This window comes from Manis javanica, chromosome 7, assembly GCF_040802235.1.
Source record: "Manis javanica isolate MJ-LG chromosome 7, MJ_LKY, whole genome shotgun sequence".
In the NCBI taxonomy this organism is placed as follows: domain Eukaryota; kingdom Metazoa; phylum Chordata; class Mammalia; order Pholidota; family Manidae; genus Manis; species Manis javanica.
Window position 1 is genome coordinate 104,036,194 of NC_133162.1, and position 27,760 is coordinate 104,063,953.

At 43.2% G+C, this 27,760-nt stretch overlaps 1 protein-coding gene across 5 annotated transcripts in view; it reads left to right on the forward strand.

The window, feature by feature from the left end:
- Positions 1–27,760, forward strand: part of MGAT5 (alpha-1,6-mannosylglycoprotein 6-beta-N-acetylglucosaminyltransferase) — a 362,412-nt gene that overhangs the window by 241,117 nt on the left and 93,535 nt on the right. For all 5 annotated transcript variants that reach the window (XM_037017057.2, XM_037017059.2, XM_037017058.2 and 2 more), the window contains 2 exons: positions 712–845; positions 24,226–24,359. In XM_037017057.2, the coding sequence (XP_036872952.1) occupies positions 712–845; positions 24,226–24,359 (268 nt within the window). The remainder of the gene's footprint in view (positions 1–711; positions 846–24,225; positions 24,360–27,760) is intronic.

A 27,760-nucleotide genomic window follows, 5' to 3' on the forward strand; every position in this document is an offset into this window, starting at 1 on the left:
CGCAAACTGGGCAGCTGAGAAACCACATTCACTGCTTACAGTTCTGGAGGCTTGGAAGTCCAAGATCAGGGTGCCAGCATGGTTGAGGAGGGCCCACTTCTTGATCTCAGACTTCTCGCTGTGTCCTCATGTGCTGGAGGGGACCAGGCAGCTCTCTGCTCTTTTATGAGAGCGCCAATCTCATTCATGCTGGCTTTACCCTCGTGACCTAATTGCCTCCCAAAGGCCCCACCTCCATATACCACCACCTTCGGAGGTTAGGATTTCAACTTAATGAATTTTGGGAGGGCATAAACATTCAGACCATAGCAACCTCTAAAAATGGTTGCTCTTTGTTTCTTCAACAACCACTAATCAGGTACCACTGGATGCTCAGCCCTGGCTATGGGTACAGCAGTGAACACGGTAGTCTGCAGTTCCAGCTCTCATGGAACTTTCTATTTTGCTGGCATTTGAGTGATCTTCTGTGATGAGTAAACTACTATGAACATATCATGTCTCCTGTGTAAGAGCTCAGGCTCAAAAGGCACACATAGAGAGATGTTTGTTGTATACAAGCTATTCTAAAACCTCTCAACTTCCTGCCCAGAGCATTTCTAGTTAAAAGTGTTTGCCCACTCGTGGTAGTCCCTGAGAGAGGGGTTGGAGCTTTTACCTTTCGAACGCTGGGGTCAAGGTCGAAGGTTTACCTGCACTGCCTTTTCCTTGCAGGTGCATGCTGCGGGTCCTGGACTCATTCGGCACCGAGCCAGAGTTTAACCATGCTAACTATGCCCAATCAAAAGGCCACAAGACCCCCTGGGGAAAATGGAATCTGAACCCACAGCAGTTCTACACCATGTTTCGTGAGTATACATGTTTGACCTCTGATTTCCAGAATGCCACCAAAGACCAATGGGAAAATAATTAGACCACTGTGTATTTTGGCTTATGATTCCCAGGACCCTTAGCTATAGAAATGTGTGCTATGGAACCTGGCCCTTGAGAGTAACTGAAGGTTTGTTTTGGTATTATTAATTGGAGTTGAAAGGCCATCTGAGCATTTTGTGAAAAGCCAGATATGCTCTAGACAAAAATGTTCAATGTGAAGCATCCCTGGAAACCATTTGGGAAAGGGCTTTGGGTGACTGGATTGGCAGGCACTAAACACACAGATGCTGTTTCGAGTCCACTTGATGACTGACAAGGAGTAAGGTCTTTTGTGTGGATACATTTTCCAAAAAATTAAATCTAAATTATTTAAGCGCCAAACTTTGTAAAGAAAAACATTAGCTTTTAAAAATGAAGCTACTTTAAAGTCTGTTTCATACTTTCGTGGCTTCTTTTAACACTGAGCCCAGAGTGAAAACCCACCTTCTCTTGCTCACATGGTGCCACTGGTGCTTGTTTAGGTGGTGTAGTGGACACCCTGAAAGGTGGTGGACTAACTGGTCCATCTGTGGCCTCGGGGCGTTTTTCTGTAGCTTGCTTTCCCCACGCTCACCATTTCTTACTGCTGTGATCCATTTACCTGCACCTCACTGTATATGGCATGTTAGGTGACAGATGGCTCGTCAGCATGGTAATTAGCTGAGGACTATGAAGGCAAATACCATATTTGATTGTGTTCGTGTGAAATTAAATTTCTTGTTTGAGTCAGTAGCCCTTGGCAATAAGGTAAAGTCCTGTTCTGGAAATGATAGGCCACATGAGTTAAACAGTTCATTTGCATGCCCAACTTGGAGAATTCCCATTTTCCAAAGTTATCAGGATAATTTTAGTCCAGAGGTTTCCATCCTAGACTTCATATATGAGATGTGAATCTGTTTCCTTTTTAAGGCCCAAGGGACCCCTGCCCTGCCTTTTCCCTGTATGGTTGTCCTGCCACCAAAGATGTGAACATCTACAGTGTCTCAGTGTCACTAAATGTAACAGGAAACACATGGGACTAATCCCTGGGTATGAGGTGTGAGAGGAGATATGGCAGATTGGTGGAGCAGGGGCAGGTGATTTTAAAAGTCAGCTTCATGTTTAAATGTTCTTTTTAGCCCAGAAAGATTTGTGAGAGTGTGTTATATGCATGGTAAACATTATTATTGTGCCTGGAGCTGTATCATCCTGTTACTGCAACCTGTCCCTGGGGCACAGTTTAGGAGACAAACTAATATATGGCATGTTAGGCGACAGATGGCTGGTCAGCATGGTAAGGAATGATTAGACTTAGCCTTTGGTTTGACTTTACTGTATAACCCTGAGGGGCTGGGATGATAAAACAGGTGTGTTTTATCAATTGGAAAAATGTTTGCTGCTCTAAAATACCTGAAATGGCCTGGATGATAGGCTATATGTATCCCCTCCATGAGTTGGTATTTCTCAATATTCAGGGAGTAGAAATAGGAAGCTCTTTCAGAAAATACAAAATTCTCTTTTGGAATGTTATAATTCAGTCCTGGAAAAACCTATTTTGTTCCCCCTAACTGGGGGCTTTCAGAAATGTTGGTTGATTGAAATAAAAGAAATACAGAGCTTAGCATGTAATTAAATATGAAAACAGATTAATTCCTATTAATCTGGGAATAGAGTAAGTTTCCTAACTGACTCAGAATTCACCATAAATTGGAAGGAAAATTGGTACATTTGACTGCCTTTAAAAAAACCTGTATGCAAAAAGAACAACAATTAATACCATAAGGAAATCCTACTGCAGAGGACAAATATCACTAATACATAGAGCTTCTAAAAACTGAAGAAGTTCTACAATCTGAAAAGAGAATGGGCAAAAGCTACAGCTAGTTCAGAGAAAAAATAAATTTATTGCCCCATGATATAAAAACAATAAACTCATAATAATAATAACTCATAACACAGAAGTCTCAGATTATACCAAGATGTCAAATCCCACATATCTGAAAATGCAGTAGCATAGCTCTTCCAGGAGGGAAGCTCAGGGAATTGTTTTTTCCTCCCTAATGGTGAGAATGCAGCAGGTACTAACTCGTGTTTGTCACCATCTAGCAGAACTCCCAATGCATCTTTCTTTGACCGAGCAGCTGATATCTAGGAATTTATCCCAAAGATAAGGGAGCAAAAGTAAGAAATGGCTTGTGCATGAGGCCATGTATTGTGGCACTGTCTATAACAGGGCAAGACTGGAAATAACCCAAATGTTTATAACAGGGCACTGAGTGAGAGAGTGAAGTTCAGTGTCACTGTAAAAGGGGTGAGGAAGGTCTCCAGAGCTCTGGAGGGAGATGTCTAGTGTATATAAGTGATCAAAACCAAAGTGCAAGGCAACATGCAGAGTTACTCTTCCTATATAAGAAGGATATGGAGGAAGAATATGTGTATACATTCGTGGACATGAATTTGCTTGTATTTTCAAAAGAAAGAGTGGAAGAATAAATAAGTTGATAAAAATGATTACCACTGTAGGGCTTTAGGAGGGGTGTGCAGGGTCAGGAATAGCAAGGGGAGGCTTTTTAACATACCTTATTTTGACTTTGGAACCATGTAAATATTTGACATCATTTAAAAAGAAAAATCAGAAGGAAAGCATTCAATGAAAACTGGTGACAGGTTGAAAAAAATGAAACAAACCCAGTGATGTGTCAGGCTGGTATTAATCTCTTGCACAGAGAAAATTATTATTTCTAGCGACTTTAAGACACAATCTTTGGACTGTACATGTAAAGCAGGAAATAATAATATTGTTATTTGAACCCACTGTAGGTATGCTCTAAGAACTAAGATTATCAGTATACAAGAAGGGGGAGTCCTTTAAAGAATTTGGCCATAATCTGCAGCTTGAATGGGAAATATCAGTATGAACTTATTTTTGCTCTATAAAAAGGAAATGTTTCCTAATTCTGTACTTCTCAAAGGATCAAAAGTAAGGACAATCCAGTAGCAAGGAGTATCCTTAGCACTCAGATTGGGATTTCCTACATAACTTGCCCGCAAAAGGAACTTCCTGCCCAGATGCATAGCTGATTCCAAGTCTAGGGCAGAAAACATAGGTCATCGTGGCATACCAGGAAGAAGGAAGCTGAGAAGCACCCCTGGGCTGGAGTCAGAGGGCACAGGAGCCGAAGATGGGGTAGTTTGAGCATCAAAAATAGTGAGTGACTGCAGTGGCTTTCAGTAAAAACAGTAACAAATAATCTATGAGTCCAGAATGATACTCCAAACAAGAAAAGCCCACAAAATCAATCGGTCACCTTTGCAAATGGCTAGGATACCATTTCATTACTCTGAAAAATAAAGGGAAGGGATCTGGCTTTGATCCTGCATTTCTAGGATAAATTGTATTTAAGATAATCAAATAGTTGATAAGGGAAAGTTGTTCATCATGGAGAAATCACAGCTAATAAATGCAAAGGGAATGAAGAATTAGAAAATCAGCATTTTAAAACTCCTAATGAGACAGTGGACCAGGTGGGGATTGCAAATGGCTGCTAAATCCATCAAGTAGCAGCTTGATGGAAGACTTCCTGTCTTGAATGGAGGCAATAGGGAAATAAGCAGTTTGAGACCTTTTCCATGTTGAGATGTGTTTGGGCTGGAGAATTTGCAGCAGAAAACAGTGACTCCTGCTTCCCTGAGCCTGCCCACAGAGAATTTGGGGCCATGCTTGAGAGAGGGTCCTTACTTCCCCCAGGACAAGGGGGTGGGGTCCACTCCAGCCTCCTCATTCCCACAGACTCTCTCATTTCCTTGCTCTTTCGTTCTAGTGGTATGAAGTAGTAAGAAGAAAATGTCAGAAGTTATATTTATTTATTGTTAATTTTTTTAAATGAAATTTACTGGTACGTAATATATGGGCTGATAGAAATGATCATATAAATATGTACATGCATATAAATATGTACTTGCATATAAATATGTGAAAGGAAAGAAGAGATGTGAACTCACCCTGACAGGGACCCCTGTGTTCTGGCCAGCAGAACAAAGAAGGTGTCTCTTACAGGCTAAGAGGCTTTTTATGGCCAGGTTTTTTGGTGGGCTTTTGCGGGGAAAGGTGGGCTATGGCTTGCTGATGTGTCCTCCAAAAGACGCTTGTAGCCTAAGTAAGATGATACCTAGATCTCTCTGAGATGGCAGGTGGGCTTATTCAAGAAGTAGTAGCTGTCTGGGCTCTACCGATATATACATTAACTGTGGCTGTACTTAGATTGTTTTCTAAGGTTGGGGTGCAAAATGAGGTTTGCAGACCATAGAAATGGTGCTGTACTCATAGAATGAAGTCATCTTTGAGTCCAGCTTTCTTGGGAGACTGAGCAGTGTTCCAGCATGTGTGCCAAGCAGAAAGAGGATGGGGAAGGCTGGTCAGACAGGGCCCAGCTGGAGCAAATACAGAAAGAAAACACACCATTGCTGGAGCATCTTAGGAGCAGTGGAATGAGAAAGTCTTGACCAGAATGCATGCCTCTTGAATATTTATAGAGTGCACATCCCACTTTAAAGCTGCTTGTATTTCTGCTTTAACTCATTTCCTAAGTTTTGGTAGACCTTCTACAAGTTGAAAAGCCTGGTTTTTCTTTATCAGTTTATCCCATATCATGGGATTTCACTGCACCATCCCATCTCTGTATCCTGTTTGCAGTTGGGCATTTTTGTATGTGTCCCCATAGACTATTCCTAATACCTTCCTGCATAAGCAGCTTCTCCATGGACCAGCTGAGTAGCCATATAACACTAAGGCCATTTGACTAGATCTACTGAGTGATGGTTGTTTCTAAGAAGCTGAGGATCCGGTTATTCCTCCCTCAAGGCAGGCTGCTTGTGGCCACACTCTGGCATGGCCTGTGAACTAGGCACTAAGGCCTTCCTCCTGCTACCAAAGCCAGCTCTTGAAAGCTCAGGTTGCACCAAGCTGTTGCTCCTCAAAGACCACAGTGCCTTTCCTTTGGCCCATGGAATCATGTCCCAAGTCAATAGCAAAGTACTCAGAGCCTCCTGCCCTTCCCTCAGCCCCTCCTCCCAGAGGCTGGCCCAGCCTCACCTGACAGCCTGCTGGTCTCTGAAGGTGCCAAACAGATTTCGCACCACTTCCTTCAAATCACCCTGATAGCAGAATTTTCTTTTTTACTTAAAGACTCTATTTAGATGATTTTCTCCCTCTTTCCAATCAAATTAAAAAGAAATGTAACCCAATTACAAAAATGGGAAAAGCATCTCTGGATGGAAAAAAGGCTCCTGTACCCTAATGTAGGCATTACTATCTTTTTCATGGAGACATTTTTACAAAACTGTTATTTCCAAGACTCTTTTATAGTCCATCAAGTGACCAACTCCTAATTTGCATTTATTTTGGGATACTTTTGTTATTTCTTGTTGAGAATTCATTATTGATTTTTCTAGGCTTGACAGGGACTTGACCCTGTATTGAGGGGTTACTTCAGTTAGTGGCTTCCAGTCTGCTGTGCATACTGCTTTTTCTAAACTCCCGAAGGCGATGTCTTTTATTTTTCTCAGTCCCCAAAGAGGTACATTATACTTCAGTAAATGAATGAAGTCTGCCCACACAGGAAAACAAAATAGAGAAGACATTTGCCTATTCCATTTTATAAAAAAACTAAACCCCAAAGTTGATGGCTTGTACCTTGAGTTATCCGATATTCGGATGGTTCTAATTATCCGCATGACACCCTCTTTCACATCTTTATCTGGCTTCTGTTAAAAACATCAGCAGAGGTAAAACACCTTTATCTAACTGAGGTTTTTCCTCTCTTTCCCTGGAGACTGTGGCTAAAAGTAGCAATAGCAGGGATACCAGATTCAAATCCCTGGTTTCAGGCAGAGTTCATCTCAGTCTTATATTTATTTCCTATCAAAGTTTCAGTAACATTTAGTCATCTGTTTAACAACCTCACTATCCATGTCACTCTCCTAGAACATTTCCTCTTCTCTAGACAAAGTCTGTTTGCATTGGTTTATTCTTAATTAGTTTTTTAAGTACCTGCAGTATTTCGGCTGCCATTTACCATATGAAGACAGCAAAGAATTTGCCTGTTAGGTGCTCACCTTCTGCAGTTACAGTCAAGTCTGGGGAATATTCAGCATTCTTGGTACATGTGGACATTTGGGGCAGAAAAAAACAGGAGCTACAAAGGACTTGAGTGAAGGTCAGGTTGGGGATTCTGGAGGTGTCAGTTTAGAGCCTTCCCCTTTGACCTGGAGCCCCTTTCCTTGCTTTACACTGTGGCCCCTGCTGGCCTCTCTGATGTGGCTTTGGCTCTTCTTGGCTTTTAGGTGGCCTCCAGGGAACCACGTGCTCCTTGACATCCAGGCCACGCAGTGTGCTGGTGCTTTGTGTAGACGCCCCGTCCCTCCACCACCCGCCCCATATATACACCCACTCATCCTCAGGGAGGAGCTGTGTGCCCCAGAAAGCCTTGCTCCCTGAGCTGCACACCCTGCACTGTGGCTCTCACACTACCTCTATTCCAGCTGTGAGCCCTGCAAGCGTGATTACTGCGGAGTCCTTAGTACCTGCAGTGGTGGCATCATTGCTGATAAATATTTGCTGAATTAATGAATTAATAACCAACAGACCCAGTGTTCCCCAACTTCAAAGTGGCATTAATTAAAACATAGGTCAGGTCCGGACACTCCTGTGCCCACAGTGCTGTGGCATTGCACTGTAGGAAAAGACGGGTCATCCTAATGGCCTCAAGTCCTCGTGTGCTCTGGCCCTGCTGCCTGTCTGGCCTCATCTCTTATTACATGGCCTCTTACTCACTGCTCTCTCACCTGCTTGCTGTTCCTTAGATGGGCCAGGCATACTTCCACCCAGGACCTTTGCATTGGTTATCCCAACTTCCAGAACATTCTCCCCTTACACTTCCATATCTCCTCCTTCAGATCTTAAGATCAAATGTCACTTCAGTGAGACTAACCATCACCTCTCCCTTTTTTAAATGCAACTTCTTTCTCCCCCAACTTCCTATGCCCATCTCCTTCCGTATTTTCTTCCATAACTATATTACCTCCCAGAATTTATACTTCACTTATTTGTGTTTATTTTCCTTTTTCCTCCCCTGGACTCTGAGGCATGTATTAGTAGGGGTTTTGTCTGTATGGTTCCTTGCTGAAATTCCAACACCTTAAAGAATGCCTGGAATATGATAGGCATTCAGAAAATATTTATTGATTGAATTAAATTTAACAATAACAGCTTATCTGTTTTTTAGTCTATGCAAAAACGCAGAGAAAGGTGAAAACTGTTGTACACATTTGAGGTTCCAGAAGTTTCTTGAGGCAGTGGCCTCCTGTTACTCTCATTTCTCAAAATGTTAAGTCACACGGTTGCATTTGTTCAATACCATATCATCATCAACATTCTAACTCTTTGCACTTTTCCCAGGTCTGGGTGCTCACGGTCATGTTTATTTGCATAATCAGGTTGGTATAGTGGCTTGCAGACCCAAACTTTTGCCAGACAAAACACAAATTTTAGAAGCAAGCCATTTCCCTTTGTGCAAATGACGAACTTCCTGGTTTCAGCCAAGAATCGGTTTCTTCCACAGGCAATTTCATTTGTAGGGCGTGATGAGCGAAGGAGGTATTTGTGATTCAAAACTGCCTTTTGGCCTTTAACTTGAGTCAGAAGACTCTTGCCTTTTGCCCTCTGTGCAGACCACTGAGTAATAAGATCAACGTTGCCATTCCTTCAGCCTGAGTCTGTGCCTTCAAGAGTGACATTATTCTAAGAAGTCCGTTCCCTTCTAAGTTGTTTTCTTGACACTTAAAGTATTTACTCTGGCTTGCCTCTGTCAACAGCTCAAGCACTCATCTTTCAGCTCAGCCAGACATAAGAGTTTCCCAAGCCTGTACCCCAACCTTCTCTCTCTCTCCAAGAGACTGCCATCGCCACTATTTGGAGGAAAAAATCCAGTTTTGGTAAAATTTGAAGCATGATATCACTATCTGTGTATAACTTTTAAAACCAGATTACTTTTTGTATGATGTGACTTTGTTTTTTTTTTTGTTTTTTTTGTTTTTTTTTGAGAGGGCATCTCATATTTATTGATCAAATGGTTGTTAACAACAATAAAATTCAGTATAGGGGGGTCAATGCTCAATGTACAATCATTAATCCATCTCAAGTCTAATTCTCGTCAGTCTCCAATCTTCTGAAGCATAACGAACAAGTTCTTACATGGTGAACGAATTCTTACATAGTGAATAAATTCTTACATGGTGAGCAGTACAAGGGCATTCATCACAGAAACTTTCGGTTTTGATCACGTATTATGACCTATAAACAATCAGGTCAAATATGAATATTCGTTTGATTTTTCTACTTGATTTATATGTTGATCCCACATTTCTCCCTTTATTATTATTATTATTTTTATTTTTAATAAAATGCTGAAGTGGTAGGTAGATGCAAGATAAAGGTAGAAAACATAGTTTAGTGCTGTAAGAAGGCAAATGTAGATGATCAGATGATCAGGTGTGTGCCTATGGACTAAGTATTAATCCAGGCTAGACAAGGGCAGCAAAACATCCATGGATGCAGAAGATTTCTCTCAAAGCAGGGGGGGTGAGGTTCTGAGCCTCACCTCTGTTGATCCCCAAATTCTCACCTGATGGCCCCCCTGCGACTGTGCCTGTCTTAGGTTGTTCCTCCCTTGAGGAATCTTACCCGTCTCTGGCTAACCAGCCATCTTCCGGGGCCATACAGGGAAATGTAAAGTTGGTAAGTGAGAGAGAAGCCATATTGTTTGAAAAGGTTAGCTTTTTACTTCTTTGCAGATTTATGCCCTGTGGGTTCTATGCCCAGCACTTGTCTCGAGGTATCTTTACCACCTGGAGGAATTATGATACTCAGTAAATTCGATATGAGGCACGAATTCTATTTAAGGGTTGTAATTAGGAAGAAAGAAGAAAAGCTACAGATGTAGCATATGGAAGAAAACATGGGAGGATTGATTATTTCTTTGACATATCTTCTTGTATAGTACCTTAAGTATGTATAGGTTTTAAACTACTAACTAATTTGCACACACATATTAACATAATAGGAATATGGTGACATAAACAAAGCAAATCTATAATTACCATCCATCTCCAGTGAAGCCAAGAAAACCATTTAGGTACCCTAGGCATTTGTGAAAATTTGTCTATGATATAATGGATATTGTGCAACTGTACTTGAACCGTCTGAGAGAAATCAGACAAATTAAAGCAGCCCATTTCTGGGATCTGTTCACATCCCATATGTTCTTTTAACTGTAGATAGTCTATAGTCATAAGATTTTGGAGTGCTACACCTTGCACCCCTCCCAACTCCTGGTTGAGTTCCAACAGTACAGATCCGGTCAAATTCGTTGTCTCACTGTATGCACATGCCAGCCTAGACATCTCCCTCCTCATTCCAATGGCAAGTCCAGGAGACGGTGGGCTGGATGCAGCCACTACCGCAGCATCGTCCGGATCCCTGTGGAGGCTTTTTGATGATCATCCCCTGGCACAAGTCCTCCAGAGAGTGCTGATGCTGGAAGCTCCTCCTCATATCGTATCTTAGTTCATTTTCTGGGTATCCAAGCTAGGCCTTGATCTTCTGCATAGAAACAAACAGACCCTTTGCCCACACTTTGACATGCCCTCTATACCACTGTGCAGAACTCATTGGAGGTCAGCACACAGTAACTGCTTTTTTTTTTTATTATTAAGAGAAAGGAATATTATCAGAAAAGAGTACCTCCATAGCTGATCATCTGACACCCTTTAAGTGATCAACATTAAGGATATTTAAAGCATGCGTTGATCTTTGATTTACCAATAGTTTTATCCCATCAAAGAGTAATCCCCCTTTCCTTTCTTTCTTTCTTTCTTTTTTTTTTAATTTTTAATCTATACCTACATGAAGAATACTATGTTTACTATGCTCTCCCCTATATCAGGTCCCCCCTAACAACCACATTATGATTACTGTCCATCAGCTTAGCAAAATGTTGTAGAGTCACTACTTGTCCTCTCTGTGTTGTGCAGCCCACCCTCCCCTTTCTCCCTCCCCCCAAGCATGCTAATCTTAATACCCCCCTTCTTCTCCCCCCCTTATCCCTCCCTGCCCACCCATCCTCCCCAGTTCCTTTCCCTTTGGTACCTGTTAGTCCATTTTTGGGTTCTGTAATTCCACTCCTGTTTTCTTCCTTCAGTTTTTCCTTAGTTCCTATACTCCTCAGATGAGTGATATCATTTGGTATTTCTCTTTCTCCACTTGGCTTATTTCACTGAGCATAATACTCTCCAGCTCCATCCATGTTGCTGCAAATGGTTGGATTTTTCCACTTCTTATGGCTGAGTAGTATTCCATTGTGTATATGTACCACATCTTCTTTATCCATTCATCTACCAATGGACATTTAGGTTGCTTCCAATTCTTGGCTATTGTAAATAGTGCTGCAATAAACATAGGGGTGCATCTGTCTTTCTCAAACTTGATTGCTGCGTTCTTAGGGTAAATTCCTAGGAGTGGAATTCCTGAGTCAAATGGTAGGTCTGTTTTGAGCATTTTGATGAACCTCCATACTGCTTTCCACAATGGTTGAACTAATTTACATTCCCACCAGCAGTGTAGGAGGGTTCCCCTTTCTCCACAGCCTCGCCAACATTTGTTGTTGTTTCTTTTGGGTGGCAGCTATCCTTACTGGTGTGAGGTGATACCTCATTGTGGTTTTAATTTGCATTTCTCTGATAATTAGCGATGTGGAGCATCCTTTCATGTGTCTGTTGGCCATCTGTATTTCTTTTTTAGAGAACTGTCTGTTCATTTCCTCTGCCCATTTTTTAATTGGGTTATTTGTTTTTTGTTTGTTGAGGTGTGTGAGCTCTTTATATATTCTGGACGTCAAGCCTTCATTGGATCTGTCATTTTCAAATATATTCTCCCATGCAGTAGGGTTCCTTTTTGTTCTATTGATGGCGTCTTTTGCCATACAGAAGCTTTTCAGCTTAATATAGTCCCACTTGCTCATTTTTGCTGTTGTTTTCCTTGCCCAGGGAGATATGTTCAAGAAGAGGTCACTCATGTTTATGTCTAAGAGGTTTTTGCCTATGTTTTTTTCCAAGAGTTTAATGGTTTCATGACTTACATTCAGGTCTTTGATCCATTTTGAGTTTACCTTTGTATATGGGGTTAGACAATGGTCCAGTTTCATTCTCCTACATGTAGCTGTCCAGTTTTGCCAGCACCATCTGTTGAAGAGACTGTCATTTTGCCATTGTATGTCCATGGCTCCTTTATCAAATATTAATTGACCATATATGTTTGGGTTAATGTCTGGAGTCTCTAATCTGTTCCACTGGTCTGTGGCTCTGTTCTTGTCCCAGTACCAAATTGTCTTGATTACTATTGCTTTGTAGTAGAGCTTGAAGTTGGGGAGTGAGATCCCCCCTACTTTATTCTTCTTTTTCAGGATTGCTTTGGCTATTCGGGGTCTTTGGTGTTTCCATATGAATTTTTGAATTATTTGTTCCAATTCATTGAAGAATGTTGCTTGTAATTTGAGAGGGATTGCATCAAATCTGTATATTGCTTTGGGCAGGATGGCCATTTTGACGATATTAATTCTTCCTAGCCATGAGCATGGGATGAGTTTCCATTTATTAGTGTCCCCTTTAATTTCTCTTAAGAGTGACTTGTAGTTTTCAGAGTATAAGTCTTTCACTTCTTTGGTTAGGTTTATTCCTAGGTATTTTATTCTTTTTGATGCAATGGTGAATGGAATTGTTTTCCTTATTTCTCTTTCTATTGATTCATTGTTAGTGTATAGGAAAGCTACAGATTTCTGTGTGTTAATTTTGTATCCTGCAACTTTGCTGTATTCCGATATCACTTTGCTGTATTCCGATATCAGTTCTAGTAGTTTTGGAGTGGAGTCTTTAGGGTTTTTTATGTACAGTATCATATCATCTGCAAATAGTGACAGTTTAACTTCTTCTTTACCAATCTGGATTCCTTGTATTTCTTTGTTTTGTCTGATTGCCGTGGCTAGGACCTCCAGTACTATGTTAAATAACAGTGGGGAGAGTGGGGATCCCTGTCTGGTTCCTGATCTCAGAGGAAATGCTTTCACTTTCTCGCTGTTCAGTATAATGCTGGCTGTGGGTTTATCATATATGGCCTTTATTATGTTGAGGTACTTGCCCTCTATTCCCATTTTGCTGAGAGTTTTTATTATGAATGGATGTTGAATTTTGTCAAATGCTTTTTCAGCATCTGTGGAGATGATCATGTGGTTTTTATCTTTCTTTTTGTTGATGTGGTGGATGATGTTGATGGATTTTCGAATGTTGTAGCATCCTTGCATCCCTGGGATGAATCCCACTTGGTCATGGTATATGATCCTTTTGATATACTGTTGAATTCTGTTTGCTAATATTTTATTCAGTATTTTTGCATCTACATTCATCAGGGATATTGGTCTGTAATTTTCTTTTTTGGTGGGGTCTTTGCCTGGTTTTGGTATTAGGGTGATGTTGGCTTCATAGAATGAGTTTGGGAGTATTCCCTCTTCTTCTATTTTGTGGAACACTTTAAGGAGAATGGGTATTATGTCTTCTCTGTGTGTCTGATAAAATTCCGAGGTAAATCCGTCTGGCCCCGGGGTTTTGTTCTTGGGTAGTTTTTTTATTACTGTTTCAATTTCTTTGCTCGTAATTGGTTTGTTTAACTTTTGTGTTTCTTCCTTGGTCAGTCTTGGGAGGTTGTATTTTTCTAGGAAGTTGTCCATTTCTTCTAGGTTTTCCAGCTTGTTGGCATATAGGTTTTCATAGTAGTCTTTAATAATTCTTTGTATTTCTGTGGAGTCTGTCGTGATTTTTCCATTCTCATTTCTGATTCTGTTGATTTGTGTTGATTCTCTTTTTCTCTTAATAAGTTTGGCTAGAGGCTTATCTATTTTGTTTATTTTCTCAAAGAACCAGCTCTTGGTTTCGTTGATTTTTGCTATTGTTTTATTCTTCTCAATTTTGTTATTTCTTCTCTGATCTTTATTATGTCCCTCCTTCTGCTGACTTTAGGCCTCATTTGTTCTTCTTTTTCCAGTTTTAATAATTGTGATGTTAGACTATTCATTTGGGATTGTTCTTCCTTCTTCAAGTGTGCCTGGATTGCTATATACTTTCCTCTTAAGACTGCTTTCGCTGCATCCCACACAAGTTGGGGCTTAGTGTTGTTGTTGTCATTTGTTTCTATATATTCCTTGATCTCTATTTTGATTTGTTCATTGATCCATTGATTATTTAGTAGCATGTTGTTAAGCCTCCATGTGTTTGTGAGCCTTTTTGTTTTCTTTGTAGGATTTATTTCTACTTTTATACCTTTGTGGTCTGAAAAATTGGTTGGTAGAATTTCAATATTTTAGAGTTTACTGAGGCTCTTTTTGTGAGCTAGTATGTGGTCTATTCTGGAGAATGTTCCATGTGCACTTGAGAAGAATGTATATCCTGTTGCTTTTGGATGTAGAGTTCTATAGATGTCTATTAGGTCCATCTGTTCTAGGGTGTTGTTCAGTGCCTCTGTGTCCTTACTTATTTTCTGCCCGGTGGATCTCTCCTTCGGGGTGAGTGGTGTGTTGAAGTCTCCTAAAATGAATGCATTGCAGTCTATTTCCCTCTTTTGTTCTGTTAGTATTTGCTTCACATATGCTGGTGCTCCTATATTGGGTGCATATATATTTAGAATGGATATATCCTCTTGTTGGACTGAGCCCTTTATCATTATGTAGTGTCCTTCTTTATCTCTTGTTACTTTCTTTGTTTTGAAGTCTATTTTGTCTGATATTAGTACTGCAACCCCCGCTTTCTTCTCACTGTTATTTGCCTGAAATATGTTTTTCCATCTCTTGACTTTTAGTCTATGCTTATCTTTGGGTTTAAGGTGAGTTTCTTGTAAGCAGCATATAGATGGGTCTTGCTTTTTTATCCATTCTATTACTCTGTGTCTTTTGATTGGTGCATTAAGTCCTTTTACATTTAGGGTGACTATTGAGAGATATGTACTTACTGCCATTGCAGGCTTTAGATTCGTGGTTACCAAAGGTTCAAGGTTAGCTTCTTTAGTATCTTACTGCCTAACTTAGCTCGCTTATTGAGCTGTTATATACACTGTCTGGAGATTCTTTTCTTCTCTCCCTTCTTATTCCTCCTCCTCCATTCTTCATATGTTGTGTGTTTTGTTCTGTGCTCTTTTTTGGGGCGCTGCCACTTAGAGCAGTCCCTGTAGGATGCCCTGTAGAGGTGGTTTGTGGGAAGCATATTCCCTCAGCTTTTGCTTGTCTGGGAATTGTTTAATCCCGCCATCATATTTAAATGATAGTCATGCTGGATACAGTATCCTTGGTTCAAGGCCCTTCTGTTTCATTGCATTAAGTATATCATGCCATTCTCTTCTGGCCTGTAGGGTTTCTGTTGAGAAGTCTGATGTTAGCCTGATGGGTTTTCCTTTATAGGTGACCTTTTTCTCTCTAGCTGCCTTTAAAACTCTTTCCTTGTCCTTGATCCTTGCCATTTTAATTACTATGTGTCTCGGTGTTGTCCTCCTTGGATCCTTTCTGTTGGGAGTTCTGTGTAATTCCATGGTCTGTTCGATTATTTCCTCCCCCAGTTTTGGGAAGTTTTCAGCAATTATTTCTTCAAAGAGACTTTCTATCCCTTTTCCTCTTTCTTCTTCTTCTGGTCTCCCTATAATATGAATATTATTCCTTTTGGCTTGGTCACATAGTTCTCTTAGTGTTGTTTCATTCCTGGAGATCCTTTTATCTCTCTCTATGTCAGCTTCTATACGTTCCTGTTCTCTGGCTTCTATTCCTTCAATGGCCTCTTGCATATTATCCATTCTGCTTATAAATCCTTCCAGGGATTGTTTCACTTCTGTGATCTCCTTCCTGACATCTGTGATCTCCCTCCGGACTTCATCCCACTGCTCTTGCATTTTTCTCTGTATCTCATCCCATTGCTCTTGCATTTTTCTCTGCATCTCTGTCAGCATGTTCATGATTTTTATTTTGAATTCTTTTTCAGGAGGACTGGTTAGGTCTGTCTCCTTCTCAGGTGTTGTCTCTGTGATCTTTGTCTGCCTGTAGTTTTGTCTTTTCATGGTGATAGAGATAGTGTGCAGAGCTGGTACAAGTTACCGCTGGAAGAGCTTCCCTTCTTGTTGGTTTGTGGCCTTCCTCACCTGGGAGAATAGCGACCTCTAGTGGCTTGTGCTGGGCAGCTGTGTGCAGACAGGGCTTCTGCTTCCTGCCTGTTTGCTATTGGGTTTATCTCCACTGTTGCCCTGGGCGTGTCCTTGCTGGGGCAGCTCCTCCAAAGTGGTGGAGCCCCGTTGGAGGGGGAGTGGCTGGGAGGCTATTTATCTCCGTAAGGGGCCTCTGTGCTCCCTGCTGCCCAGGGGGTTAGAGTGCCCAGAGATCCCCAGATTCCCTGCCTCTGGTCTAAGTGACCTGTCCTGCCCCTTTAAGACTTCCAAAAAGCACTCTCCAAACCAAAACAACAGCAGCAACAATGAGAGAGGGAACAGAAAAAAAAAAAAAGGAAAAAACACTTGATTTTTTTTTTTTGTCCTCAGGCGCCGGTCCCAGGCACCCGCTCACTGGTCCTGCTGCCCTGCTTCCCTAGTACCAGGGTCCCTGTCCCTTCAAGGCTTCCAAAAAGCGCCCGCCCACTGGTCCTGCAGGGAAAAACGCCCGATATTCTTTGTCCTCAGGCGCTGGTCCCAGGCACCCTCTCACCAGTCCCGCCGCCCTGCCTCCCTAGCACCAGGGTCCCTGTCCCTTTAAGGCTTCCAAAAACCACTCGCCAAAAAGAGAAAAAAAAAGGGGAAAAACACGTGATTTCCTCCGTCCTCAGGTGCCGGTCTCAGGCACCCGCCCACCGGTCCCGCAGGGAAAAACGCGGGATATTCTTTGTCCTCAGGCGCCGGTCCCAGGCACCCTCTCACCAGTCCCACCGCCCTGCCTCCCTAGCACTGGGGTCCCTGTCCCTTTAAGGCTTCCAAAAAGCACTCACCAAAAAGAGAAAAAAAAATGGGAAAAACGCACGATTTCCTCCGTCCTCAAGTGCCGGTCTCAGGCACCCGCCCACCTGTCCTGCAGGGAAAAACGCGGGATATTCTTTGTCCTCAGGCGCCGGTCCCAGGCACCCACTCACCAGTCCTGCCACCCTGCCTCCCTAGCACCGGGGTCCCTGTCCCTTTAAGGCTTCCAAAAAGCACTCGCCAAAAAGAGAAAAAAAAGGGGAAAAACGCGCGATTTCCTCCATCCTCAAGTGCCGGTCCCAGGCACCCGCTCTCCGGTCCCGCCACCCTGCCTCCCTAGCAACGGGGTCCCTGTCCCTTTAAGGCTTCCAAAAAGCACTCGCCAAAAAAAAAAAAAAAAAGGCTCCAGTTTCTTTCCACCTGCCGGGAGCCGGGGGGAGGGGCGCTCGGGTCCCGCCGGGCCGGGGCTTGTATCTTACCCCCTTCACAAGGCGCTGGGTTCTTGCAGGTGTGGATGTGGTCTGGATGTTGTCCTGTGTCCTGTGGGCTCTATTTTAGGAAGATTTTTCTTTGTTATATTTTCATAGTTCTATGTGTTTTTGGGAGGAGATTTCCACTGCTCTGCTCACGCCGCCATCTTGGCTCCGCCTCCTTGACTTTGTTTTTTATAGTTGTTTGTATCATGCCAGTTTCCTCATCACTGGAATGAGCGTCATGAATATGATGGCAGCCACTATTCTTCTCTGTTTCGTTTTTAAAAAATTTCAGATATACATAAAAGGTGAAAGAAATGCACAATAGAAGCCCACAGCCTAGACTCTACAATTAACAGTTGGCTTTATTTGTTCTATGATGTAACAGTCCATATGTCTGTTTTCTCTTTATCTGTCAATACACCATTTTTTTGATGCATAAAACAGCAACCCTTAGATGTTTCAACATAATATGATGAGCTAGAGTTCAGTATTGGTCATCTAACCAATTGTGTTTATTTTCTTTATCTATACCCTGGAAACATTTTGTTTGCAAATTTCCTATCTGCCTCCTCAGCTAAACATAAGCTCAATGAAGGGAACTACACTCATGCTGTTTTTGTTCACTGGCATATCCTTCACCCATAAGAAGAGTCAACTTAAGTTGTTGCCTGGTACATGTAAGTGCTTGGTAAATATGTACTGTTGTTGAATAAATGACAGTATTTAGAAACCCATGATGTTAGAATTTTAGAAGTCGGTATCACTGATTGGTTTCCCTTCTTCTTGACATCAACTTTGTGTCTTAGATAAAGAGAGACGTTAATTTATCAATTGAATAAGTACTTATTGAGCACTTACAATATACCAGGCCTGGGCTAGTTTCTGAGATAGAGTGATGAGCTGCCTTGGCTAATGACTAGTCCTATGAAGAATGATGGGCTTTGGTTTGGAGCTTTTATGCAAAGAGCATGATGCTGGAAGTGGTTTAGGCATGCCCTCTGCTGCCTGATGATGTAGATCTACCTAGAGAGTCATTCACACCCAGTAATTAAGCGTTCCTCATTGACTTAATCAATCATGCATTCAAAAAATATTTGCTCAGTTCCTTCTATGCTCCAGGAAGTTAGAGATATGTAAAACTCAGCCCTCAAAGAACATATCGCCTATTAGGGGAGATAATGTGTAATAAGAGCTCTAACTCTGTATGGTCCAAGAGGAGGAGGATTTATCTTTGTCTTACAAAGTTAGGAAATCCCTCACCTGGGAGGTGATGGCAGCTGAGATGTGAAAGGAAGAGGGAGTGATAGATATGTCAGACTTATACCACCATCAGATGGAAAACATGGTACTAAAAAACCCCAAGTAGGTTATCATGGAGCAGAGGTGTCACTGGGAGGGTGACCTGAAGTGATACTGGAGTCCTAGGAATGCTGGCCCCTGCTTCATCCTGAAGGAGGTGAAGATTTTCACCAGGAAATTTCTATAGTCACATAAATGCTTCAAAGCACACCTAGTCAAGCAACACAGAGGATGGACTGTAGTTAGAGAGCAGACAGAAAGGGAGGAAGTATGGAGACTGCTTAGAAATCCACGGCAGAGTTCACCAGCATGCACTGACATGCAAACTGTTTGATTTAGATAGTTAAGAATTGGAAACCTCCTCAGTGTGGTAGAGTGTGTTAGGCAGGATTTGTGTCTTTAGTGACTTGGTCATAGCATTTGTTGGCTCGTGTCACTGGGAATTGTTGAGACCGGCTTTAAGCAGAGCTGGAGTCTGGGCTTGGAGAATATCTCTATTATCTCCCTGTCTCAGCTTCGCCTTTCTCCAGATTGGCACCCTTTTCAGGCAGGTGGTCCTCACGTGGGCATGCAGATGACAACTGTGGTTCTTGACTTCCACTGGGTCAGCTTAATGGCTGTAGCAGAAAGGCATTGGCTTCAAAAGTAGCTCTAACTCTAGCCCTGGAGCAACTGTGATTGGCAGGACTCAGATCATAAACCTGTCTTTCAGCTGAGTCTTGGTTGGGTAGTGTCCTCTGGATTAAGTGCCCGTCCTGGAGGCATGGGCAATGGGAGGAGTTAAGGGATCAGGATGGGCAGCAGCCCAACCCCCTGAGGGGGACAGAATGGCAGGACCTGGGAGAAGTGGTTGGTTCCACAGGCAGGGCTGGCAGCCCGGAGCCCAGACATTCCAGCTGACGGAGTGAGTCCAGGCCCTGAAATACTTTGCTTCTTTAACAAGCAGGGATGAGCCAAGGTTGTTAACCCACAGAGATATTAGTGGCACATTGTGTAAGTGAGAGAAGTTCACAAAAGAATAGGTGTAGTAGGACCCAATTTTGATTTGAGGATAAAAAAGATGCAAACACCCGGAATAAAAGTTCACTGACGGTGGTTATTTCTAGGTTATTTCTATGACACCTTTTTTCTTCTCCTTATCTCTGCCTCTGTTGTCTAAAAAGCATTTTGCACTGAAAGTATATTTCTGTTATAATCAAGAAAATCAAAAAATCCCATTTCTATTTAGGGAAAAGAAGAACTTACAATTGCAGACATCTCAATAAGTATTGATGAGGCCCAACTAAGGGAAGGAGCTGAGGGACTTTGAGAAGGTGATATCCTTAGGACATGTGGACTGGCTGGCTCTGAGGGCTGAGGGGGAAGCCCAATTTGGCTCTAGGGTTTCTGCCCCTGGTGACCTGGTGGCATGGGGGTCCCCAACACTGTAGAGGCAGCAATCATTGAAGGCCAGCAGGCACCCTGTTAAAATGAGTATTTCCACTTCTCAGAGATGTTTCCGACTTAGTCGTGGGAAAAGCAGACCTCGTGGATGTATGCAATTGAAAGAGGGTCAACTTAATAAATATGTTGAATTACTTTTAAAGGAGGACATTATTACTGCTTGGAAGACACAGAGTAATGCCTCAGTTATTACATAGTTGGTAAGCTCCATGAGGGGAGAAACTCGTCTTCAGTTGTACCACCTCAGTACCTAGCATATAACCTGGTTTGTACAGAGTGCTCCAAAATGTTACTGAATGAATTAATTCAAGCTGACTTAAGTCATCCCTGTAATCTGCTCAGGAAACTCATTAAGCTGATTTGTAATTATTTGTAAATAGGCGCTTCCAAAGTGCTTAAAATAGTGCTTTTCTCAATAAATGTTTGTCCTAAGTTATTTTAAGACCCCTATTAATGTTTAGCAAATCTGCTCCAGTTTGAATCATGTAAAAAAAAAATCAGCTTAGTCCCACAAACATACAGCTTAAGATGCACAAGAAAACAAGGTAATCTGCACAGATTTTATTCCTTCATCTTTCATGTGTATTTTGGTCTACCTTAAAACATTTTCCTCTGAAGCATGTTTCACCACTGTAGTTCACAGAGCCCAGAAAATAAAATATTTGGACTATGAGGCTGTACGTTAGTCTTTAAGGAGCTTGGGATTCGGAGCCAGCTGGTTCCCAGTGTTGCCATTTCCTAGCGTTCAGACTTGGGTAGTTTAAGTAACTCCCGTCTCGCTCTATTTTCTCATCTGTACAAACATGTTATAAGGCTGTCATGAAGATAAAAAGAAATAAATAGTCACTACAGAGCACTTAGCACAGAACCCAGTGCATAGAATTCAGTATCAGCCATTTTTTTAAAATCACATTTGTTTATCTCCTGGGACTGAGTGATTTCCCAAAGTACAGTATTTCCTGTGTCCCATTTACAATGGGATTCCTTGATTTATCTTGAAATGTAAACCCTCCTAACACAGCTCAGGTCTGTTTTCCCATCTTAAGGCAGAGCAAGACAAAGTTTGTTCTGAGGTTAGATGTCCACTTCATTTCAGATACTATCAATCTGTACTTGAGGCTTTTGATTAATTATAAGCAGTTTTAGGACTTGTGTTCAGACCAGGGCTCTCAGCAACAATGTCACCCAGCAGGCACCCAGCTGCCAGCCAGCTCCAGGGAACAAGCCACAGGGTCTGTGGTCACTTCCAGTCACCTGTTGGGTGAGTCACAGCTGAGCAACCTCTCGTGTTGCCAATACTCGGAATCCTGTGACAGGTTCAGCACTGCCAGGGAAGAAGTCTGAAGGGTCTGAACTCTGCTCCTGATGGCAGTGCTGCTTGTAAGCACTGCCAGTACTTCTTAAGTCTCATCTGAGGTCCTTAAACCACCTACAGGTTGTCTGGTCTCAAGTTAGCATCTGCAGAGGAGAGAAAGGAGTTGAAATAAAGTATTTGGATGAAAACTTAGATGGAGGAGAGCTTGTACATGGCATTCATTCCTCATACTATGTCAAAGTTGATTTGGCCCTAAATTATAGTCCTAATGCAGTAGAAGCCCATCATTCCTCATGAGTTTTAATGGATTATTTACTCCCTCTCCCTCTCACTGTTCAAGCTATAAGCTAGGGGAATCTTTGACACAAATGAGTTTTTGTGAGATACATATGAGTTTTTTCCTTTTGGGGTTTTGACAGTCATCTTACTTTTAATTGCACCTTAGTATATTATATTTTTTAGCCTAGGTATTTTAGATGCTAGATTATTTCACTTTGTTAAGGAAGTGCCCATGTAGGGACTAGATAACTGAATCGCAGAAACACATCTGTAAAGCATGGAGCTTAGTCACCACATAAATTTCCTGAAGATTAAGAAACAATCTCAAAGTTTAAAGCATCAGATTCTATTTCAAAATATTTCCTATTAATCAACAGTTTTTCAAACTGTGGAATGCTTTAAGCTGCCTTATTGACATATTGAAGGCACACAGACTCTTTTTCCCTCCCCTAAATTCCTTCAGATCCCTGCCCAGATCCTCACAAAGAAAACAGAAGTAACCATTGCCTCTTGTTGGCAGTAAAATTTATTTGGTAATTTACTTCCCAGCCAACTACAGCCATTGCTGTTGCCTCCAGGCACTTGTTCAGAAACACAAAAATGAAATACAGATTGACCAGACCTATCACAACTCCTGTCACAACCCTACCTTCTCCTCATTCTATCACCCCCACATTAGGCAAAAAGTCCAGGGGACTGCATGGTGATTATGCAGTATTTATGCAGTTCATGGCTTTCTGCTGGTGTCCCTTCGTTCTTCTGTGGGGGAGGGTGTGAGTGGGTCCTGGGACTTCAAGTCTTAGGCCTTCAGTGCGGGCCCAGCCCAGCCCATATTATAGGGCTTGTGTGCGAGCTCCCTGCCTGGGGAAGGGCTCCTGAGTCCTGGAAAAACCAGATCAAGACAAAGGAATCAACTTCCTGTTGGTTGACCATCCATCTAGAAAGGAATATGGCAAAGCTGCACTGTGTGGATTTTGCTGAATGTGGAGTCACTCTCATTTTTGTTAGAGCTGTTTTAGTCAGGCCAGAGTCAAGCAGAGCAGTTGCTTTATTTAATACTCGAGGCCTCTGCAGGGCCATCTTCTGAAACCCAGATTTCTCTAGACAGGCTGAATGCGCAGGAGAAGGGGTTCTCTGCTTCATCAGGAGAGAGTTTTCTGATTTTTTCTTCTGGTGAAAGTATTAGGTAGAAAGACAGACATGAGCAGCCAAAAAAGGGAAGTTAAGGTTCAAAGAAAAAGCTACCCACACTCTGCCCAGGTAGGGGGTCCCATGTGAAGACAACAAAGGCTTCCTCCCCAACCAGATCCCAGTGGGGGGAGATCAGACAGAACTAAGAACTGCCCAGGTCACACCTCAGTGTGTGGAAAGGACAGGCTTACCGGGAGGGAGAACTATACAGAAAGACCTATAAATCAAATAACCCTACCTTGTTGGTCAAAGAGATGCCTTGTAACCAGAGGGCCTCCCACTGAACAGATCAAGGCCTTTGTCTACCTTGACTCTGGCCCACCCCTCCTTTGGAGGGTATTCAAATAAACTCTCTCTCTCCTTTGCTATTGTGTCTCCGTCTTGCAGTTCTTACTTGCGGGTGGGACAAGGGCCAAGGAAAACAAACCGAGCCCTTTAGGAGTAACAAAACTTCTAAATTTGTGGGCACGAGAGGCAAATGGTTGAGCAGGATGTGGGGTTGCCTTCCTGCTTGGCCAAGTGTTAAAGTAGAGACATTTTAAAACTTAAATAGTGAGATATCCAGAGGAGAATGCCTTTTTTCTTCCAGAAAAATCTATTCTGTGGACTAGACATGGTTCCTTGCAGTGGTTGGCTGTTGGAGGTTATTACATCCCAATGAACTTCACCTTTTTATCTGTCTTGATTCCATCCATCTGTTCAATCTAGCCTCATAATTCCATCTTTCATTAATGAGTAATTCTTAGAGGAGGTGCAAGGTTAGGGTCATGTTGGTTGGTTTTGCTTCCAAATTCCCCCAGCTGGGTGGTGAACACAGTTGGAGCTGGACCACATTGTGTGGGGCCCACGGACAGCGGCTCACCCCTATTGAGAACCACTGATTCAGACCCATCCACTGCAGATTTTAGTTGGTAAAACCTGAATGAGGGCATTTCTGTCAGGAGACAGTAGCCTTATACTAAAGAAACAGGAAAGGGGAGAGCACACAGTTCAATGCTTTCTAGATAGATGCATTTTCTGCCAGGAAAAAAAAGGCAGGGTTTGGTTCAGGTTACTCCATCCAGGGGAGAATTACTCTCATGTGAAGGTTTTACTTGGGATACCTTCTGCTTCTGCTCCCAGATAAACAGAAGAACAGGGTAGAATGAAAAGATTTAATTATGTACACGATGGCTTGTATTAGATTTGTAATTGTTGTTGTTTCTTCTTGCTGATTAAATCCTAACTGCTGTGTCCTTTCTTTTCCACATCAGCTCATACCCCAGACAACAGCTTTCTGGGGTTTGTGGTTGAGCAGCATCTGAACTCCAGTGACATCCACCACATTAACGAAATCAAAAGGCAGAACCAGTCGCTTGTGTACGGCAAAGTGGATAGCTTCTGGAAGGTGAGTCAGTCTCTGTGCGTGTGTCTCTCTGAAAAGAAGCGTGTTGGGTAATTTAATTTAACTTTGATCCAGGGAGTAATCAAGCCAAGTGCCCAAGGCTTAATGGGATCTGCTTAGAAATAAACAAGAATATGCAAGGATTTCATTGTTCAGCATTTGGGTATCTAATAAAGGCTCATCTGTACCTGCTCAGCTGTAAGTGACTGTACAGCAAAGCCCTGTACTGATTGCATGTTGGAAGTGACAGATTACAGCTTCTTTCATATCTGTACTTGCTTCTGAAAGCCAGTGCCCCCAGGGGCTGGGTATCTTTCTGGAGCAAGGCATTACACAGAGAGACTCTTTGCCTTTGCCTTCTGTATAAAGATGGTGTATAAAGGTAGGTAGCTCCCTTTGTTTGGGGGACATGCAGTGGCGTTAGCATCATCTTTGCTGTGGTCAGTACTCAGCTCCCTGGGAAAGGGAAATGCCTGCTGGTGTTGTGGGTAGAGTTTGTTCTCCCCAGTTCTTGTCCCTGTCAAAACAACTGAAAGGAAGAGACACAATAGCAAAGCAGAGTAAAAGTTTAATTTGAATACACTTCAAGGGAGGGGTGGGCCAGAGTCAAGGTAGACAAAGACACCAAACTTTTAGGGGAGGGCTTATTTATCATCCTCGCAGGGTGGTGCTGCTTTGATTGACAGAGTGAGGTCTTTTGATTGACAGCTCTAGTTATATGCCCATTCCTCTCGGTGCACATGTCTTTTCCCAAAATACACACAAAAAAGTCCACGAATCAGGGGCATCACTACAGTTTTAGTGAGATGATGATGAGGTGCAGTTTGGGTGGTTCTTAGTTTTGTATTGTGATCTGATTGGAACCGGTTTGGCCCAGTGCTGATAGACAAGGAAATTGTTATCTCCCTGTGAGGTCTTTGTTGTCTTCAAGTGGGACCCCCTAACTGGGCCGTTTTTCCTTGAACCTTGTCTTCTCTTTCCCCAGCTATTCATGTCTGCCTCTACCTAGCATTTCCTCTTCAAGCAGCTGGGACCCAGTTCCTTGGGCATCAGGGCAACAACTGCTCTGGCTGCTTCCTGCTGAGGGAGGGGCCATGTATGTAACTAAGCCCCAGTGTTTGCTCCCTGTCAGTGGGGGTTTGGGGTTACGACTGGTTGGTTAGGTCCTGCGGGGCCCGGGCTCCAGGAGACCACATCAGGATGAAGGTTCTGGTGGATCCGTGCAGATGGACGGGAAGGATGTCTGGACTGGCTGACAGCCATCTTGAATAATCAGTTGTAGATGTAGAGCCTGAAGCCAGGAAGAGAGAGATCGAATAAAGAGGTTAAGGAGTGCTCAGTAGAAAGGGCTACGACTAGTAAAACTAGGGGTAATGTCAGAAATAGGAGGAGGGACGTTAGCCCTGAATCCCAGCTTTAGGCTGCCGTGCCCAGTTTGACTCCCTGTCTGTGGAGTCTAGGATCTGCCTGTGCTTGGCCTGACTGATGTAGAAACAGCATTCCTTCCTTCAATATAGGCAGGTTCCTCCCTCGCTCACCGTGAGGTCTAATGCTCTGCGGTTTTGAAAAGCCAACCTAGCAAGTGAGTCTAATTGGCTCTGAAGCCCTGACAAGCCATTCAGTCCCTAGGCAGGAACCTCCAGGGGCTGCCCCTGCAGTTCCCAGGGAGCCGTGAGCCCCACTGCTAGTGGGAGAAGGGGCCCCGCCCATTTGGTCAGCTTCAATTGGTGATACACTGGACAAGGGAAGGATGTATTGGCCATAGCCAAGGACACGTCTGTTACTATAAACCCAAAGAGCAGCATCCAATCCACCTGGGAGGGAGCTTAAAATAGGCTCTATGTCCAGTCACCCAGTGTAGTCCCAAAGAGGGGGACAGGTGGGCAGTGAAAGGTAGTGAACAGGGCAGTTACAGTGCTGGTGCTTTCCCATCCATTTGGAAATTTCTGCCCTCAAAGTTGAGTAGTCTGGGCAACTAAATTGTCTACTTTGAGGGGAGAAACAACTGGGTGGTGGGATATGGTTTGATTAAGTTGCCCCATGGGTCTGGAAGAGAGGGTGCCTTGGGCTGGGCTCCAGAGTAGCTGGTGGCCTGCTCATGTGAACAAGATGTACAGTTAGTGAATGACTGATTTAAGAGCAGACTGACAAATGTGTAGGCGGTGGGCCACCCTTTACAAAAATCAGTCTGGTCAGTGGAAACTTACTAGGATGCTTTAGCTCATTTGTCACAGGGGAGGCTGTAATGCTCTCCCAGGGATGCCTTGGTCCCAGACGTTAGCAAGGACAGCATTCTCCCAAGAGTCTGGGCTCTGTCTTGGGTTCTCCCTATCAGTCCACACAAAATATAGGGAAGTCTGATGGGAGGGTCATTCCCACAGAGTGACTCAAGATCCCAGTTATTGTAGAATATTCTGGCCTAACATCAGGTATTACCAGGAAGCTGTGAGGAAAGGTACGGCCTTCCCACAGACAGCACAGAGGGGGAGTAAATGGCAGAGAAGTTGGCTTACCAGTAAGTCCCAAGACAGTGCAGGATCTTGAGGTGAGGGGTCTGGAGAAGGAAGTCAGAACAGAGTAGGTGGTCCAGTATCCAGAAGGAAGTTCCTGTCCTACCTGCAACATCCATTGGTACCCTTGGCTCCAGTCCAGTGATGGTGATGTGTAGTGGGGCCCCATGGAGGGGGCCACGTCAGTCCTGGTTGAGCAGTTGCAGGCCTAGGGCTGCCTCAGCTACCCACCACCTCAGATCCCTTCAGTTTGGGGGCAGAGGGCAGCCCAGTGCTCTGCCTTTCCATGTTTTGAGCAGGGAGTGACGGGTGACCTATCTGTCCCTTGGGGGACATTCTTTGGCCCAATGTCCTGCTTTGCAGCAGATACAGCACCTCGTGGAGGCCCCCTTGGGTGTGGTTTGGGAACCAGCGGGCTGCTCTCAGCCCTGTAGGGCCACCACCATCTGGGCACACCTGGCCTCTCTTTTCCGTTCCTCCTCCTGGTGCCTCACCTTCTTTCCCTCTCTTGAGCCCTGGCCTCCATGACCTGCTCTTGCTTGTGAAAAACCACAGTTGCTACAGTAAGCATGTCATCTATCCTGGCCTCTGAGTACTCAACTACCTTTTGGAGGTTCTTCCTAATGTCTGAATCTGACTGGGTCAGAAATCTGTCTTTCAGGGTGACCCTGCTCTCATGTGAGTCTAGGTCAAATTCGTATGTTTAATGAGTGCCTCTTTAAGCCTTTCTAGAAAGGTCGCTGGGTTCTCAGCAGACTCTTGGGTCAAAGCAGATTTTTGTATAGCTTATAACCTTCTGTCTGTCAGCCTTAAGCCCAGCCTTTATGCATATCAAATAATGATCCCCAAACCAGCATTGGTCAGACTTAACAGTAGTCCCATCCGGGATCCAGA